This window comes from Podarcis melisellensis (genome assembly GCF_964234715.1).
Source record: "Podarcis melisellensis genome assembly, chromosome: 2".
NCBI lineage: Eukaryota > Metazoa > Chordata > Lepidosauria > Squamata > Lacertidae > Podarcis > Podarcis melisellensis.
Genome location: NC_138529.1, coordinates 85,091,706 through 85,110,553, shown reverse-complemented (window position 1 = coordinate 85,110,553; position 18,848 = coordinate 85,091,706). Strand labels below are relative to the sequence as shown.

The 18,848-nt window shown below is 42.1% G+C and overlaps 2 protein-coding genes across 5 annotated transcripts in view; both read right to left on the bottom strand.

Annotated features, from left to right (window-relative positions):
• The window catches only part of LOC309363939 (uncharacterized protein), a 79,023-nt gene extending 74,342 nt beyond the window's left edge, over positions 1-4,681 (bottom strand). For 2 of the 3 annotated variants that reach the window (XM_081900462.1, XM_081900464.1), the window contains exons 1-2: positions 4,538-4,681; positions 427-597 (exon numbers count right to left, since the gene is read on the bottom strand). In XM_081900462.1, the coding sequence (XP_081756588.1) occupies positions 427-494 (68 nt within the window). In that variant the 5' untranslated portion in view covers positions 495-597; positions 4,538-4,681. Of the gene's footprint in view, positions 1-426; positions 598-751; positions 1,317-4,537 lie in introns of those variants that run through there. The other variant, XM_081900463.1, reaches the window with a different exon arrangement.
• Positions 4,682-9,008: 4,327 nt separating this feature from the next.
• Positions 9,009-18,848, bottom strand: part of TXNRD3 (thioredoxin reductase 3) — a 30,653-nt gene continuing 20,813 nt past the window's right edge. For both annotated transcript variants that reach the window (XM_081900473.1, XM_081900474.1), the window contains exons 6-16: positions 18,376-18,495; positions 17,386-17,528; positions 16,690-16,805; positions 16,376-16,601; positions 16,082-16,174; positions 15,274-15,350; positions 14,189-14,345; positions 12,928-13,035; positions 12,334-12,429; positions 10,738-10,872; positions 9,009-10,240 (exon numbers count right to left, since the gene is read on the bottom strand). In XM_081900473.1, the coding sequence (XP_081756599.1) occupies positions 10,178-10,240; positions 10,738-10,872; positions 12,334-12,429; positions 12,928-13,035; positions 14,189-14,345; positions 15,274-15,350; positions 16,082-16,174; positions 16,376-16,601; positions 16,690-16,805; positions 17,386-17,528; positions 18,376-18,495 (1,334 nt within the window). In that variant the 3' untranslated portion in view covers positions 9,009-10,177. The remainder of the gene's footprint in view (positions 10,241-10,737; positions 10,873-12,333; positions 12,430-12,927; positions 13,036-14,188; positions 14,346-15,273; positions 15,351-16,081; positions 16,175-16,375; positions 16,602-16,689; positions 16,806-17,385; positions 17,529-18,375; positions 18,496-18,848) is intronic.

Here is an 18,848-nt window from a genome sequence, read left to right as displayed (position 1 = left end):
GACTTAACATTTTAACTATTTTTTGTTTGAAGGCTACATTAGACATTATGTGATACTTTCAGCATTGGTCTTTCAGCTCTGGAGGGGGGGGGGTATATTTATTGTGATTTTTGTGATTGTTTAAGGGCTCAATATATAGACATATGAAATAATGAGAAAGGGGTGCCTTTTATAACATGCTGAGAAGAGTGAAACTTATTGCTGAATACCCACCGTCAGCTTTCACAAATCTACAAATAGCAGAAAGGGCTTAAAGACTTAGAAAATGATCAAGTTAGACTTGCACTCAACCTATTTTTAGAAATGTGACAATGAGGCATATAAGGGTGCATAACTCAAAAAATGTTTTCAGAGTTACATGCAGATAAACCCAAAAGGATAATTTAAAAGTTAATATGTTGAATCTTAATATAGTACCATATTCACCTTTTTTTCTTGGAACCTCTTCGTTTTTGCTTTTTTATAGCACTGGTAATCCCTTGGCCTATATCCATTACCAAAGGCTATTGGCTAGTAGGTGCAGAACAAATAAGACCCTGTGCTGATTTCTGGCTGATACAGAAGATTCACCATACTAGTAACCAATAAAACATTTACCTGAAATTCAAAAACCAAAAACATGAATTAACATAATGAAGTGGAAAATCCCATTTGTAAAAATAGCTTGGATTTTGTGTGCGCATCAAGTTTTTCCATGAACCTAGTTCAATACCAAAAAAACCAGCAGGGTTTTGAAGAATGCACAACTTACCTCCTTGTTTATGGAGGTTGCACTGTAGTCTATAGATAATCAACATTTTATAAGAACGGTTCCTGGTGGAAGTCATAAATTGTTAGCAATTATCACTGGCTGTTGTTAAGATAAAATGGAATAGTTCCAAGTTTGCTGCAGATGAAGGACATGACACGAATGCGACTTTAAAAGTATATTACCTAATAGTTGCCATCTTGATTCTGGGTTTGGTTCAAGGTGCCGGTTTTCATAGAATCATAGAAAGTTGGAAGGAACCCTGAGGGTCATCTAATCCGGCCCCCTGCAATGCAGGAATCTCAACTAAAGCATCCATGACATCTATCCAACCTTTGCTTAAATATCTCCAATGAAGGAGAGTCCACCACCTTCCAAGGAAGTCGGCTCCAGCCCTTACTGTTAGAAATTTAAAGTTTTAAATTGTTTCTTTCTTCCCCTGCTGCTTGCTTTGTGTCACATTTGATAACTTACATTGAACTCTTCATCCCCATCCCAAGTTTTGCTATCTCACTGCTTGGCTCACCAGCTGGACCTATTGCATGGACAGGCGGAGTCCCCCAAACCATGGGCGGCCCCCGTGTGGAATAACGACTCAAGACAATGTGCTATGGGATTAAAATTGGCCACAACTTTATTATGTTTCAGATGTGGGTAGACCTTGGCTCAGGCATTGGGTGTTTATCCCTCCCAGGCCCCCGCTGGAGATCTGGGGAACATCAGGGTTATCCAGAGTTGGGGGGGGGGGATTGGGCTGGCTCTGGAGAACATATGTTCAAGCAGAGAGAGCCCGCCCCCATTATGCCGCCGTCGCAGGGGAAAGCAATGACAACCTTTAGGCGTATGGCCAAAGCTTCCCCTCAAAACAACCCTTTTAACAGGGAGCCCTGGTATCGCCGCTGCAAAGAGAAGGGGGGCGTGGGTCACCGCTGCACGCCCATCCCCATTTAGGGAAGACAGACTAAAGGATTCCGCCCAAGGCCTGATACCGCCAAAATTGTGGAATTTTGCTACGGGAAAGGCAAACCTGCCAATGCAGGAGAATTCCTTTCCGGCCCTTCAACAGTGAGCTTGAAGTAGCAGTGCCCGCGTACCAGTGGAGAAAAGGTTAATCTGCAAAAGAAGTCTTAACTGAGGCTGGGTAGGGCAGGAGAAGCTCTGGAGCCAACTGACGATTCCCAGGTAAGATCCTCCCCTATTGTGTGGGCAGGGTGGTCCCTCCCCCTACCTGGCCTGATCACCTTGGCAATGCCTCCCCAGGCAGGATTGGGCAACTGGCTGAGGTAGGCGGAGACCTCCAGGAATCCCACCTGGGGAAGGCGAAGCCAAGCCTATGCTAATAGTGCCGCATAGGGTCCCAGGGGCTGCGCATGACCATGCAAAGGGCACCCCCCCATTTAATGTGGGGAGCGGTCATTACTCTTCCCTTTGTTTCTGATCTCCTGTTCCTGTTCCTTACTCACCCATGGTCTTCTATCAGCTGCCTTCCCCCCACCCCCCACCCAACTGGTATCCCTGCCCTGCCCTTTTATTTTTGCAGTAGTACCCAGCCCTCACTCCTTCCAATATGGTAACTGCTAACTGTTAACGTAAAGACTGTTAATGTGGAACACAAGGATTAAAGCAATAAAACATAACAAGAAAATAAACCTTTTTTTGAAGGCAGGTAGTCAATATAAGTAATATTAAAAAACAAACAAACAGCAGGATCTGAACTTATGGCACCTGAAGATGCGGCTTTATTCTCCAAGGACACTTTACCCCCCACAGTTTGGCTTGTACTGACTTTCTAAAACCCATATTTATCCTAATATAATAACTGCCTAGTTTCTTTTAGTTGCTGATATCCACTTACCACAGAATCTGCATTTTTCATCAAATGATGGAGATAGAGAAGAGCTGGAATGTATTACGTTATTAATTGTGTCGAGAAGAAGAAAGCTCCCCCCCCCCCCACTAATTCTAGAACTATGGATCATTTGGTAGCACAGACTGGAGGTACATTCAAGACAAAAAAGAAAGGTACTCCGTCTTCCCACAATACATAGTTAACTAATAGGCTTTGCTGCTACAATATGTGTTGATGGCTACTAGATCTCTGATATTTAAAAGGCTTTATGTAGTCAGGTCCTGAAAAGATAGGTGTACCAACTGCTATTAGCTATCAAAGTTACTCAAAGGCAGTGCACTGCTTGAGTAACAACTGCTGGGTCTCAATTGATGAGGGAAGGGTGCATGCCTTCATTCCCTGCTTGAAGAATTCCTAGAAGCACTTGGCTGGCTCTGTTGTGGTCTCAAGATACTGGACTAGAGGAGCCTTTGGTCAGATCCAGAACAGCTCTTCAGATGAACAAAAGGCAACTTCTTCCAGAAACAGTGGTCATGTACACACTCCCATTTACTCTGCATCTACGGTGTCCTCACCACTGGTTTGGGAAGCGGTGCACCCACAACGTTAGTCACAGTAATATCTATCCTGCCATTTCTTAGGAAATACTGTGTTCTGATGTGTTCTTCCCCAAACCAGTTCTGATCTGAATTGAGAAATAAATAAACAAACCTGGCTACATTTTAGACCAGTAGTGTGTGTGTGTGTGTGTGTGTGTGTGTGTGTTTGTTTATATTTATAGCCAATGCTACCTTTACTGTAACAAATACAAAGTATGTGCAATGGAAATAATCCTCTATTTAACCCTGCCTGGGTCCCTCCCCCCGCTTCCTCCACCATTTCTCTACTTCTGCTGCTGTTGCCTTCCTTCTTCTTAGCCCCGCGGGACAGAGAACCTCTCACACACAGCCTTTGCAAAGCACCATGTGCACAGATGACACTACAGAAAGAGCAAGAAGAAGCCAATGGCCCTTGCTGGACCAAAGGCAGCACAATAAGATATGTTAGGTGATGCCACGGTTCCCAGTACAGCAGTTGAACTTCTACCTACTATTAGTAAATTTGGGGCATAAGGTGGGTAGGGGCAGTGCCAGGCACCAGGTGCCTTGCTCACCATTCCTCCATCCTGGAATCCAGGGCAGAGCAGGATTAGGTAACCATTAAGCAAAATAAGCATGTGTTTAGGGCATCAAAGGAAAGGGGGCACCACAGCAATTTTCCATTGCTAGATTTTTAACATTAATGGTCACAAATTGCTGAGCATTCATTCTCTCAGTTGAAGTACATTAAAAATCTCAACAGAACAACAACACAACAAGGCAGCTGTATAGGAGCCAATTCCTAGGGGCCGAGGGGTCTTCAGCCCCCCCCCCCATAAAATATTTGAGGGCACTGGGTCCCACCAAAGCTGATGGGTATTGCCGTTTAAATGACATAATGTGCACTGCATTATGTGGTTGATTATGCAGGGAAGGGCTTACTTGCGCCCCCTATTTTATTCAAGTTGCCACCCCTACCAGGCTGGATGCCTTATCTCTACTAAGTATAGAATGGAATGTAACATTAGTTTTGAAGATCTTATCAAGGACTTTGCAATTAGAAAAGTGGGGAGCATTCCTCCCCCCAAATACAAGTAAAATGGAAGTACACAAAAATAAGGATTATTTTCCATCTTACTGTAGGTTTCACCTCATTTCGTTTCATTTTACGGTTTACTGTTGTTTATATTTTGAACTAGATGCATATATAATATGGGAACACCCAAAGCTTCCAAGTATTTGGGTTCTCTCAAGGTCTGAATCCTGCCCTGCTTCGAGGGGGAAATTGCGAAATGAGAAGGGAGGGCTGTGTGGAAGAGAAGAGTCGGAAGATGCTGAGGGAGTGGGGCGGGGGGACCTTGCCTTGCCTCCTGCTGGCCGAAAGGCTGCCTCTCCCGCTCCCACTTCGGGGTGACGAGCCCTCGCCGCCTGGCGCCGCCCTTCCCGAGGGAAGCCCTCTCACACCGCGGCCCTGGGGATGGCAAGGAGGGAATGGCAACCGCCCGCGCGCCCCCTCCACCTCCGGAACCCGCCCGAACCTTCCAGGAGCGTGGGCGGCCAAGGAGCGCGCGCCCGCCCACTTCCCCCCACCGGCGGCTTTCTTGCTGCGCGCCGCCTAGAAGCAGCCAGGGCCTAAGACGGTGCCCAAGGCAGCCCACGCCGGGATGCTTATGCTCTCCTCTTCCCACCCAAGGCCGAGGTGAAGCCGCTGGAAAGGGCGGCGCGGCGGGGCTTCGCCTCACTGAAAGCTGCCTGGAGGCCGAGGCTCTCCTCAGGCGCGCGCGCGCTTCTCCTGCTGCAGGCACGCGAAGGGCGGGCAGGTGTGCCGGTTCCCAGCGGGGCGGGTAGCGCAACCTGGTCCTCCCGTGAAAGGCCTGTTCAGAGGCGAGGAAGGAAACACAGCAAGGAAATCCATCTCCTCTCCACGGCAAAGCCTGATCGCCGTGGAGACTTGACCAGAACATGAGACTAGCCTGCTGGATCAGGCCAATGGGCCATCCTGTTTTCACAGTGGCTGTAGAATTGTAAGGGACCCTGCGGGTCATCTAGTGCAGTGTTCCCCAACCTTGGGCCTCCAGCTGTTTTTGGACTACAATTCCCATCATCCTTGACCACTGGTCTTACTACCGAGGGATGATGGGAGTTGTAGTCCAAAAACAGCTGGAGGCCCAAGGTTGGGGAACACTGATCTAGTGCAACCCCTGATCTGCTATTGATACAGTGCTTCCCACTTCACTAATGCTTCATGTTCCCAGAGGGCAACCTGGTACCCTTGTTTTGGACTACAACTCCCATCAACCCTGTGTGTCAGCTGTGCTGGTCTGGGATGACTGGAGTTATCCCAAACGTCTAGAGGGCATCAGGTTGGCCTCTTCACCTATTCCTCTGGAAGTTGAGCCAACGCAGACATGGTTTTCTACACTGGACCATTCTCTTGCCCACATTGCTCAGCTTACCATCTAGTTCAGGCATCCCCAAACTTGGCCCTCCAGCTGTTTTGGGACTACAACTCCCATCATCCCTAGCTAACAGGACCTGTGGTCAGGGCTGATGGAAATTGTAGTCCTCAAACAGCTGGAGGGCCGAGTTTTAGGCGACGAGATGATGTGTGCACTATTTTGTCATTTTGGTTGGCTGAAGAAAGCAGTTGCCTTAATACGGACTTCAGAATTTCCCATGGGCCAACACAGCTTCATTTACAATGTTATGTTAACATGGCAATAGAGTCATATGCTTACCCAAACTTGGCCTGTTATGGTAAAGGACTAACATCATTTGCAGAGTTATGGTTATGCAACCAAATCATTGTGCATGCAGGGGAACTTCCAAAAGTCCAATGGAACTTTCCCTTTCTCCCCCACCCTAACACTGCCCCAATTCTGTTCCAGAGTGTAGGGGGGAGGGCCCAGAACAGATGGGGGGGGGCATATAGGGTAGAAGGGTAAGTTCTTTTGTGGTAGTGAAATGATTTAGTTATTCTGCATGTGCAATGATTAGTTGATACACTAAATTTAGCTGGCATAAAATCATAAAGTTGGAAGGGACCAACACCCCTGCAATGCAGGAATCTTTTGCCTAACATGGAGTTCAAACCCACATCCTGAGATTAAGTCTCATGGTCTACCAACTGAGCTGTCCTGAAATTACATGTTACGAGAAGCTTGAAATACTTTGACAACTACTATTGGTGTGAGCTTATGTATTTAATCTAAAATTTGATCATGCCTTCCCGTAACTGTGTTATCAGGAACAAAATCCTTGGGAGTTTCACAACACTTTCCAAGAGAGAACTAATTGCCCAACACCTGTCGACAGAGCTGGTCCAATAAAAATAGACAAGAGCCTTGGCCAAAGATCTGTAATGCTCCACACCTTCAGGAAATCAGCATTTTTCCTGCAGCATTTAAACTACAGCTGAAAATGTAGAGCACTTTTCAGCTAACAAAACTTGGCTAAAACATAAACCAAAATCATGTAAGGTCTCAGCCTTTCTTTTACTGATGTTCTCAGAGATGGAAACTGGAAAAAACCTAGCTAAATGTAATTATCAACACGGTCCTGTCCTCTGCTTCTTGTTATTGATCTGAATTACTGTAGAATACATAAAAGTAAGAGGCAGGCTCTATAAAGGCTTCTTTAGTGTTTTGAAGTAGCTGTGACTTCTGTCCCCCGGCCCCCAAGTGCCCCCAGGTGACACCTGGCTTGAGAGCAGTACATGTGAAAAGGATCTAGGAGTCTTGGTTGACCACAAACTTGACATGAGCCAACAGTGTGACGCAGCAGCTAAAAAAGCCAATGCAATTCTGGGCTGCATCAATAGGAGTATAGCATCTAGATCAAGGGAAGTAATAGTGCCACTGTATTCTGCTCTGGTCAGACCTCACCTGGAGTACTGTGTCCAGTTCTGGGCACCACAGTTCAAGAAGGACACTGACAAATTGGAACGTGTCCAGAGGAGCGCAACCAAAATGGTCAAAGGCCTGGAAACGATGCCTTATGAGGAACGGCTAAGGGCATGTTTAGCCTGAAGAAGAGGAGGTTAAGGGGTGATATGATAGCCATGTTCAAATATATAAAAGGATGTCACATAGAGGAGGGAGAAAGGTTGTTTTCTGCTGCTCCAGAGAAGCGGACACGGAGCAATGGATCCAAGATTCCAAACTACAACAAAGAAGATTCCATCTAAACATTAGGAAGAACTTCCTGACAGTAAGAGCTGTTCGACAGTGGAATTTGCTGCCAAGGAGTGTGGTGGAGTCTCCTTCTTTGGAGGTCTTTAAGCAGAGGCTTGACAACCATATGTCAGGAGTGCTCTGATGGTGTTTTCTGCTTGGCAGGGGGTTGGACTCGATGGCCCTTGTGGTCTCTTCCAACTCTATGATCCTATGATTCTAAGTAGTCATTGTGTTTCTTTTTACCGCGTGTGAAGAGAGGATCATTGCTCAACCAAAGAACTGGCACATGAAATATGAAGGAAACACGCTCCCAATGCAATGTTCACTTGTCAGGTCACATATTACACAAGTGTTTATACTGATGACCTGAGTATTGTGTTTGGAAAGCAGTGACTGACAGGTTTCCTACCAGTTCATATGTGACTGCTGTCATGTGGAGAGCATGGCTACTGTACCCTTCAATTTTCTTTATTTTTTACAATTTGTAATATTATACTTTTCAGGATACAAATCCTTCCAAGGTGGCATACAAATGAACATTACAATTTTATAAACACACAAAAATATGAACATACAAGGTGGTCACAGGGCAGTTGGTACTAGAAAGACTCTGCAGCACGGAACAGTCCAGCTGGCACAGGCTCAGAGTGGGTCTTGGCCTGCATCCCTCTGTTGCAATCCTTCCCACAGGGCACATTTGTGTGTGTGTGCACGCGCACGTGTGCATAAAATGTGTACCACACTACAAAATTTGCTTTGCCTTAGTGTGTAGTCTTTTCCTTTGTGCGTATACGCTTGTGAAGAAGCCCCAAGGAGAACTAGCCTAATGAATAACATGGAAGGTTATGGAATTAGAAGAGCGTATTAGCATTCAGTCAACTTACAGAAAAAGTTTGCCCATGTTTATCCCTGCTTATGACAAAAAAAAAGGTTTAAAATCACTGATAAGTAAAAGGGTGGTGCATAAGCAGGGAGAAAGGCAGAAATTTAAATTGCATTGATACTTTGATTTTAATTTGGAATTATTCACATGCTGCTAATATTTTCAGTGTAATGACATCGTCTTCTTCCTGTTAATCTGTTTTGAATCACATCTACTATCTAGCAGTTGCCTCCAGTAAGGCATGTAAAACTTCTGATGTCTGATGTTGCTATTAATATTCCCTTTGTGAGTAACAGACTTTTGTTTTAAAATATTTTTTTACATCTTGGTAAAACAGTTGTAGCTCACTGACTCAGTAGGCATCTCCTCCTCCTCTTACATTAGCAGACAGCTGGAGCATCCTTAAGTTAAGAGGGACAGCAAGAGCAAATTTTACACTTAGAATTTCTGTGCATTTGAAAAACCGAGGGCTTCAAGTTTCTGTATTTAAAATATTTCCATCACCACTATTAAAGCACCCTTTTAAAACATTAGGTTTTGTGCCATTTTCCTCACCCACCATCTCAGTACCCCAGTAAGAGAAAAGACGATGATTGCCATTAAGGCTAGACTGCTCATACTGTTGGACGATGCTTTTTTTATGATTAGTGGGGCATGGGGAAGTAACATGCCCATCCCATAAGCTTTTCTGGATCTCCAAATGTTGAGTCGTAAGAGATATTTCTCTTTGAAAAGAGGTAAGTTTTTCCTCAGGAATGAGACAGTGCACAACACATTACATTGCTCATTTACTGAACTTTAAATTCATGATACACCATAAATAGATAAAAAAAACCCCTGTTCATATGATAATGAACAGATAATGAAATAATGCATTTCAGAAGATACTTTTTAATCACAGAATAAACTAAACTCAAGCATACATTCCTCAAAGTAAGTAGGGAATGCCAATGGGGCTTCAGGTTTTCACTGTACTGGAATTTTTATAAAGCACAATAAACCAGTGTTTATTGCTATGACACAGTTCAAGCTAATCGCCTGCATACAAGTAATCTAGACCAAATGCATTTCATTTTATGGCTGAAACAATGCACTTATTGCATAAAAAGGGAACATATTAATATTACCATGAAACAATTTTGACTCTACTTGGAATTTTTTTTTTCTGAGTAGTTAACTACGGGGCTAAAATCAGGGGTAAAGTTATTAAGGAAAAACTAGAGACCCCCCCCCCCAAAAAAATTGTAAGCGATAGTTTTGTGACTTAGGATGAGTGCTTTCTCTGGTGACCAAGTACCTATTGATAAAATAATCAAGTCATCCTATTATGTGTCCTGTGAGCTATGATGCATATGGGGACATAACACATTAACTTTGTAAACTCGCTCTCCAACTTACAACCGTGTAAACAGGGCTATTTATAGACATTGCAAACATATCTCACCATTCAGGTTAACAATTAACAAAATGCACTACTAATCCATCAAGGTCAATGGCTGTTGCTAGCCAATGTTATTAACTATACATTCACTGTGCCTGTTGCATTTGTACAAAAGCCCTGAAATTAATAGAATTAAACTTCACTTGGATGATTCAGAAGTTCCTCTGGAAGGAATCTCTACTGACTGGACAAATAGGTTTTCCCAACTTTGCATAGAAATCATCAGCCATGACTCGCCTCCAGATGGGGTTCAGAGCCAAAGCTTCAAAAATACACAAAAGTGCAATCTCTAAGCAAGTCAGGATTAAGTTTACCCCCTGCTGTTTTGCCATTTCCTGCAGACACCACCACCTGCCATTGAAGTTTTAGAAAATCAATGTCTGTGGTAGCAAAATACAGCATTCAGATATTCATTTACCTGTGTATATCTGAATGCTTCCTAAAATCTTCAACATAGGTAAGTGGGACCAACAGGAAACAGTTTAAAACAGCAGGGTTTAACCTCAGCAGCCACTCTGAGTGATATCTTGCCCCGAAGCCTTTGTAATATCCATTGTAGTAAACACCTGAAAGAGAGGGGGAAAATCCACAAATTATTTTTTTAAATACTATTCAGAAATCCACATTCCATTCAACACCATTCCTGCTGCAACTGTGTAATTGGACTAAAAGCCCAACACAGAATTCTCTTACTGTGAGTGTCAACCCCCAATGTGTAAGAAAAAAAGGGTAGCAGTGATTCTTTAAGCACAAAAACTTATAAACTAGCTTTCAAAGACTTGTTTTAAAGAGTAATGTTCAGGGTCATGCCTCCTTGGCAGTGTTTATCTCAGGACCCCCAAGAGAGAGAAAAAGGTAAATACTGTAGTTCTCTAGAGAAGAATCACAAGGGAGTGGGGAGAAAAAAGAAAACGTGTTGCAACAAAGAGATGTAACAGGACAAGGAGTGGTTGTTTGTTTAAAGATAGGAGATCCTTAAGAGATAAGTTATTGTAGAGAGGAAAATAAGTTCAAAACGCCACAAACGTATGTTATAAGATGAGAGTGGTACTGAAACTCTTACCTCTGCACAAGTTGGATGTATACCAATCGTATCATTAAGTAATTCCTTTGTGAGACCACATTTCATTGCTGCTCCGAAGCCTTGTGTAATTTCCCCTGCATTAGGCCCAAGAACATGAAATCCTATCACACGGTTCTTCAATTAAAAGGGGGGAGGAGGGAAAAGAGAGAGGTAAGTTGTCCCAGTTAGTATTTTCCCTTAAATTGTAGACAGCTGCTTATTTGCTAGTTGTTGTGCCTACTTCTGGTGTATCATTTGCAAAAAAATAACCCTGCAATCTGAATATTGAATTAGTTTCCAATATTTCAACATGAATAGAGATGGCAATCAATTTTACCATACCAGACACTACCTTAGTATGTTACACCAATTGAGAACAGGAAAAAATACAAAAGTGAGATGCTTAGAACAGCTATTAAAAGTACTTAAACTGAACTATTAGTATCTATTCATTTCTAAACCACAAGCTCATATAAAAATGTATTCACTCACTGTACAAATAAATGAGAATAAAGGTAACCAATGATACATCACATTAATGAGAGGTTGGGCAGAAACCAATGAAAAGGGTTAGTTCTATCGTTCACCACATGAAAGGTATATGGAACAGGTCTAACCCCAAAAAGCTGGTTGGAATTAGTTTGATGACTTAGCTCCACTAATGAAGGTTACGCATGGTAAAAACAGAAGACAAGAATACATTTTCTCACACTACTTTACGAAAACCATTTCAAAAGAGCAGTAGCATCTTTCATAAAGCTTTGACCAGATTCCTGCTTCCAGTGTGATACAGTGAGTTTTGACCTCATGCATGAATGCAGTTTTGCTTTACAGACCCAAAATTAAATACACATAGAACTATGTAAGCTTACCTTTAAAATACACTATGAGTTTATGTTAATTGAAAGTGTGTCACTACACCAGTGACAGCCAGTGGGCTGCCCTCCATATACTCTGGACTACCTGTAAGTCCCATCAACCCCATCCATTCAGGGATTGAATGTTTAGGGAATGTTGTGGAGTTGTAGCCCACAACATCTGGAGAGCACTGCACTGGCTACTCTAGTCTAGACAACAGGGTTGTGGTTACCAGCCAGTTAGGGTGAGACAACTTCATTATAGTCCCAAGTTGTGCACCACTAGAGTATTTTCAGCTGGGCATTTCCAAGAAGCTGAGCTGCTTTGTGGCTTCAATAAGCAGCAGCTAAATAAAGCTAGGGAATTAGAAGCCGCAAGTTGCTTTTAGTACAGTTTTAAAATAAATTAAGCTACAGTACACTTGGAGGAGGGCTGTAGGTCAGTGTGGTAAAGCATTTGCTTACAGCAGGTCCCAAATTCAATTTCTTGCATTTTCAGGTACGGCTAGGGCAGTCTCTTGCTTGAAAATCTGGACGGCCACTACCAGTCAGTGTAGATAATACTGAACTGGATGGATTTATGGTCTGACTCACTATAGGGCAACTCTCTGTTCCCACATTTTAGCACCCTGGGCAGAACAATCCACACAACTTTGAAGTGGATGTCCCCTGGCTTTCTTTATATTTTGGATAATATGAACATGCAAGAAAACAAATGTTTTTAGAGCAGAATACATACATTGTCAAGCTTATTGCAGATTACTTTTCCATAGCAAGTGTTGTTGTCTCTATTGGGTATTGTCCATTCAAGTGGCCAGAACAGCGCGTGATACACCTGGAAAAGAAAATTAGGCTTTTAAAGTTTGTTTTCCCTTTAATGACTTTGTATTGCACTTTTAATAATATCCCCTGCACTTTTACAATATCTCTAAAGTGGTGTGTGCAAGTGTCTCAGGAACCTACACCCTCGGGATGAAAAAGAAAGGGAAGCTGCTATCTCTATCCTTGCAAAAAGGAAAAGGACAAAAGCATGTGGGAGAATGTCCCCACCCCCACATTTATGCTGTCAAGGAAAATGCCTGTGTGTATGAGTGAACTTCAACAGAGGGCTAGGGACTACCCTTCCACCAGTAAAAACACTGGGCTAGGGAAACAGGGCTGTGAGGTCACAGTTCCTCAAATTCTGTGGAGATTTCTTCAGGAAGAATATATCAGGTCAGCTACTGTTCCTACAAAAATAAACTAGATTATGAGGTACAATATGATTGCACATATATTAATAACCTGAAGAGAACCCATATTTAATTGCAAAGTTTTAAGATTTCAGTCTCACATCTAAATTGTCTTGTCCAAGTTGTTCAATGGCTCGTTCTTCCGATAATCCACAACAGCCATATTCCAGAGGTGTAAACACAGTAGTTGGTACGTTGATGTAGTCACACTAAAATTGAAAGCATACACTATGACTCACACATAAAAGCAATTGGAATGAAAATGCAACAACCATCCTATAAAACATGCACTGGCCACAGTACAAACAGTAGCTTATACTCTTGCAGCAAAAGCAGCAGCCCAAGCTTAACACTTAAAGCAGGGCATAGATACTGGTCTGTACAGTCGTAGCTTGGTTTTCAAACAGCTTAGTTCATGAAAAACTTGGAACTTGAACGTCACAAACCAGGCAGTAGGTGTTCCAGTTTGTGAACTATGCCTTGGAAGTCGAACATCCAGCGTGGCTTCCACGTCTTCCGATTGGCTGCAGGATGCTCCTGCAGCCAATCGGAAGCTGCACCTTGGTTTCTGAACATTTCAGAAGTCAAGCAGACTTCCAGAATGCATTCTGTTCAAAAACCAAGGTACGACTGTATATATTTCCAAGCTCACCCCACCCCATCAACCTTCAGGATGCTTCAATATGATGCAGACACTAGCCCTGTCCTTTTGATTATTTGCTTTGATTATTTGACTTCTATACCACTTAATATATTTAAAATATCTTTAAGCGGTATACAGAAAACTGAAGCACCAACAGACAACTTAAACAAAATATTAGAAAAATAGAGTGTTACATATACAAATGTTACAGTAATACAAAGTTACCAGTATATAAAAATCAGTATCAATTCATTTTCCTTCCGACACACCCTCCATCTCAGTCTCCGGATTCTCACACAGGGTCCAACAAGCTCTCAGCTCACCCACAAAAGTTTCACAATGAGAAGAGATCCTTGGAAACTCTTCCAAAGTTCAATTCATGTAAAAGTCTGTGTAGTACTTCCAAATTTTGTTAGGAGCATAAGATAGTCACCATGCAATCACAACTCAACTTAGAGACTAAGTGGCATATAAATAAATGCAAAAAATGGCTGTGGCTATACCAGGAGTTGGACAGGGATCAGTGCCTTCCACCGAGATTCATAAGTCCAATGCTATTAGCAACTGATATGGTGCATAAGCTGGACCAGAAGTTACTTAAAGTGGTGACACTAACATGGATGAGCCAATTCCAGGCGTCTTAACCATATCAAAAGACCATTTCAAAAAAACTATTTGAGCACGCAACCAGTAATAACCGTAGGAAATTGAACGTTTACCTTTATATTACTCCCTCCAAAAAGTCTGCGAGCTAACAGCTTGCCTGCCTGTATGGCAACTGGTGTAAGTTCTGGCTTTCCTTCCAAAACATCTCCAATAGCATAGACGTAAGGCACACTGGTTTGTTCTTCGTCGTTTGCAGGTATTTTCCCATTTCTTGTTACATGGAAGGGGGAGAAAGTTAACACTGACATAGTGCTACGATTCCACTTAATAATGAGAGACATCCAATTAAGTCAATCTACTCAGGGAACAATTTCTTCTCTCCTACAGCAATTCCCCCCCCCCCTTGCTCCAGAGCGCTTGGGGACCCTCTGGAGCAGATTTAGGATGACATGGGAAAGAGAGCAAAGGGAAATCTGCTCATGTGGCCTTGGACATTACTATATGTGAAGACAGACATCAGAATACCAGTTGGTCGCACTATATTGAAGAAAATTAACGTCTAATGAGTACCACACAACTTTTCATACTTGTCAGGTCAAATCAATTTCTACAATGGGCAGATTCCAACAGCCACACTCATTAGGCTATATGAGGTTTAATTCTTGATATAATAATATCAGATGCTTCTCTAAGTGTTCAGCTATAAAACAAATTAAACTAATTTAATGGGAAGTGGCCTCTCTTTGCTTGGTTTCATACTAATTTAGAATAAATAAAGCCTGCTGTAGTTAAGTTTCAAAACTGAAAAAATTACGCAGGTTTTCATAGAATTGTAGAGTTGGACGGGACAACGAGGAGCATATAATTCAATCCTCTGCAATGCAGGAATCTTTTTGCCCAATGTGGGGCTTGAACCCACGACCCTGAGATTAAGATTCTCATGCTCTACAGATGGATTTGCAACTTTAACAACTGGTAATAGTGAAATGCGGGAATTTATAGGCATAAAGTTTTAAACTAATTTTGTCAGCATGCTTAAGATACCCAGTTTCACCCTTAAGAGCTCACGGGTTCTAGGTGATAATTTAGAACAGACTTCTGAAAGGAGATGTTCTAGGAAGTCTGTTAAAAGACCAAAGCTGATTTCTAAACAAATTTCAGTATGTACCAAGATTAATTAAAGAGTTGGAATACTTACTTTGCATTAATTGCCACACCAATTTTGTCCAAGCCAATATTTCTAGTACAAGCATCACGGCCAACAGCTATCAAAACCTGCACAAAAAGGAATCATGTATCTTGTTTTGGTGGTCCTGTATTGAAAAGTCTATCATGTAAGCCAAGCAGCGCTATTTGGTTTAAACCAGGGGTGGAGGGTTGTTGTTTTTCCAGTTCAAGGGTTGCACTGCCTTCTAGGCAATTACAGGTGGCTACATGCCAGGGGAAGGTGGGGCCAGAGACAGAAGTGGACAGAGCAATTGGACAGAGCTACTTTACAAACTGACACTCCTCTCCATCCTTCACTGGGGCAAATGAGCCGTTATCAGAGTTGAAGGACATATTCTAACCAGGCATAAACACACACAAGGAGGGGGTGACACAAGGGTGATGAGGGGAGTGGCATGGAAATAGTACTCAACGGCCACACAGATAAGGCCTTGAGGGGCACATTTGACTCCTAGGCCCAAGGTTCCCCATATGCGGTTTAAAAAGGAGTTCTATTCAACGTCTAAAAATAGATTCCAACATGCTCATGACAAGCTACCATCTGGCCAACTCTATGACTGAACCTAGACAGACAGCAAAAGGGAGCGATCCAGTAATGAACTTTGTTGCAAAAGTGTTAGGGTTAGAGTGCTGCACCAGGCTGTGCAGCAGCAGTTACTGCTATATTCTGGCCTAAGTGTGTCTGCACTGCCAAGTTAAGAATAACTAACTTACCAACCTGCCCACCACAATAAATTTAAACAAAACAAAACAAAAAATCACAAGTGCAGAGCACTTACAGTATTGTATTCCCCTTCAATCATTTGTATTCCTTCAGTGGATTTTGCAATCACTTTCAGTTTTCCAGGCATGCCTTCCTCCAACTTTACAACCTGCATGGAACAGCCATAAACTTAGGAATTTTATCTCAACCCACATAATACTGTTTTATTACAATGTTCACTTTATTAGCCTTTGCAGGCAAAACCCGCCCCCCTACTGTGTTTACACATATGCCATATTGCTCAAAGTTGCACAAAAAGATTTCAAACATCAGCGTTTTCCTATCTGACGTAACCAGGGGAGATACTTGCCTCAACAGGAACAAACTTCTTGATGAATTTTACACCATGGGTTTCCATATAGGCTCCTGCTCTCTCTGCCATTTCTTGATCAAAGCCACGAAGAAGGATAGAGCGTACCATAACTGTGACATCCAAACCAAGTCCAGCAAGAAATCCGGCACATTCCAAGGCTACGTAAGAAGCTCCCACAACCAAAGTCTTTCCAGGGCAGTAGGGCAGAGAGAAGAGATCATCGCTGAAAATGAAACAGTATTATCACTGATGTTTAAAAACTGAGAAGTCCTTTTAATCTACCGAAAAGCAGTCATTTAATTCAAGCTCACCTTGTAATACAGTACTCTCTGTCTCCTGGGATACCTAGATATCGAGGTCTTTCTCCTGTGGCTATAACATACGTCTGAGCTGTACAGTAAGTTTCTTGTCCTTTTCTGTTGGTTGCCTAGTCAACGGAAAGAAAGTTTTATAACTGGTATTCTTCCACACAGCAATGCATTTTCCCCAAGATACTGCCAGCAAATTACTTTACCAAGAATTACTTACAAGGCAGTAAGACACACTGATCTGAATAATCTATCAACTGTATTACATCATGCAGATTTTTATGTTGTTTTACTTGTGAATAGTTAACACTAAAAATTAAAATAATCTTCATGTAGTTACAGTATTGAATTAAATTTGCAATTACAACTTAGTACAAACTGAAGTTCTTGTTTCTTAACTGCCTCTTTTCACACAGCAAAATATCTACCCTAGTTTAATTAATTCTGTATTTAGGAAAAAACGTATTCAGCCGAGCAAGTTCATTTGTGGCTAATCATATATCCATTATGTTGATTGTGTAATACTTTTTCAGGTGTTTGATGTTGTACAAGACCATACAGTTGCAATTGAAACAAAATAGGTTAAACAGTATTGCTTTTCCTAATCTATCACTTTAACTTGTTCATACACAGTAATGATTATAGAAGCAATACGTCTGAATAGATCAAATGTCAACAATGACAAGGTTCTGCAGGTACCTTAATCTTGTGTGGTCCAACAAATTCTCCATAGGCATTGAGGTATGTCACAGACTTATCACGCAAGGCAACCCGATACCCCCAGTTCAACGATCCTATATAATTTTGAATTGCTTCTACCATGGTCTCCCAGTTGTGTTTAACTAAAAGAAATGTTCATACAAAATTTAATTTATCAGATCCCACCAATGAAACCAATACATGCATGTGCTGTTTAATGAACACAATGCCTTCCCATGAAATCATTAGTCGCACATTTGCATAATGAGTCTACAAATTGCTCACTCTCCTCCCTGGTTTCTTCCTGAAATCGCTGCAGCCAATCAACAGGAGACAGACAAAGTAAATAAACAAACAAATTTGTCTGACTTTTCCTACTCTGATTAGTCTGATTTTGCTCCTCCTTCCCATGGTTTCTGCCCGAAAATGGCTGCCACCAAACAGCACATCACAAAAAACCAAGGAAATAAGGAAGCCGGATGTTCATATATGTGACTCTGTGGAGCGTATAGTGAGGCTTGGGCAGAAGTCTTTAAATGCAGATAAGTGAATTTTCATATAGCGAGCAAGCAGATAGCAGGATTGGGCTGCATTAACCCACTAAAACAAATGCAGGTACTCAGAATGATCTCATAGGTCTCATGTTTCAATATTTGCAGATAAATACACAGACAGTAGTTGCAATAAAATTTGCAACCTACACCAACAACTTTTGAAAAGATAGTGACAAGTGACTCTCTAAGATTCCAAAGACTGATGTATAAAGAAGACAAGCGCAAGTTTGTGTAGAACAATCACTTGGTGCCATTAAATAGCCTACTGAAAGGGGGGGGGGGGAGAAAGCAGCACCCCAAATCCCTTACATTCCTTCACTAGCACACGCTAGTAGCTTAGTTAACTTTACAACAGTTTCAGGGCTTCGGTCCCAAAGATAAAAATGCACCAATTGGTGTTTCCTCCCATAAATACATTATTTGCTTTCTTACAAACCTTGCTGATCAAACTCCCAGCCATACTTCCTTGAATCTCGCAGTGCCTGACCCAACAGGGCTGCCTGATGCATCAGCTTCTTAGGAATGCAGCCAACATTTACACAAGTGCCGCCAAGTCCTGAAATGCAAAGTGTACATTTAATTAAGAAACTTCTCATTAGCAGTACTGCATTAAGTAAGACTTACTATTATGATGCACAGAACTGCTGGCGTATCTTAGATACCTTACATACACGGTCAACAACACAAACCCTTACTGCATGGCGAGCAACATTTATTATTGATCAAGTTTATTTATTTATATGCCTACTTTACATATGCCCAAAGCTGCTTGCAACAAATGTCTTCCAGTTTACAAAACATATCAAATAGGACAAAATCAACAACCCGTCAAACATTGATTCATTCATTACTGCAAAACTAATAATCTAGGCTTAAATACATAAGAACAAAGGGAAAAAAGAAAGGTAA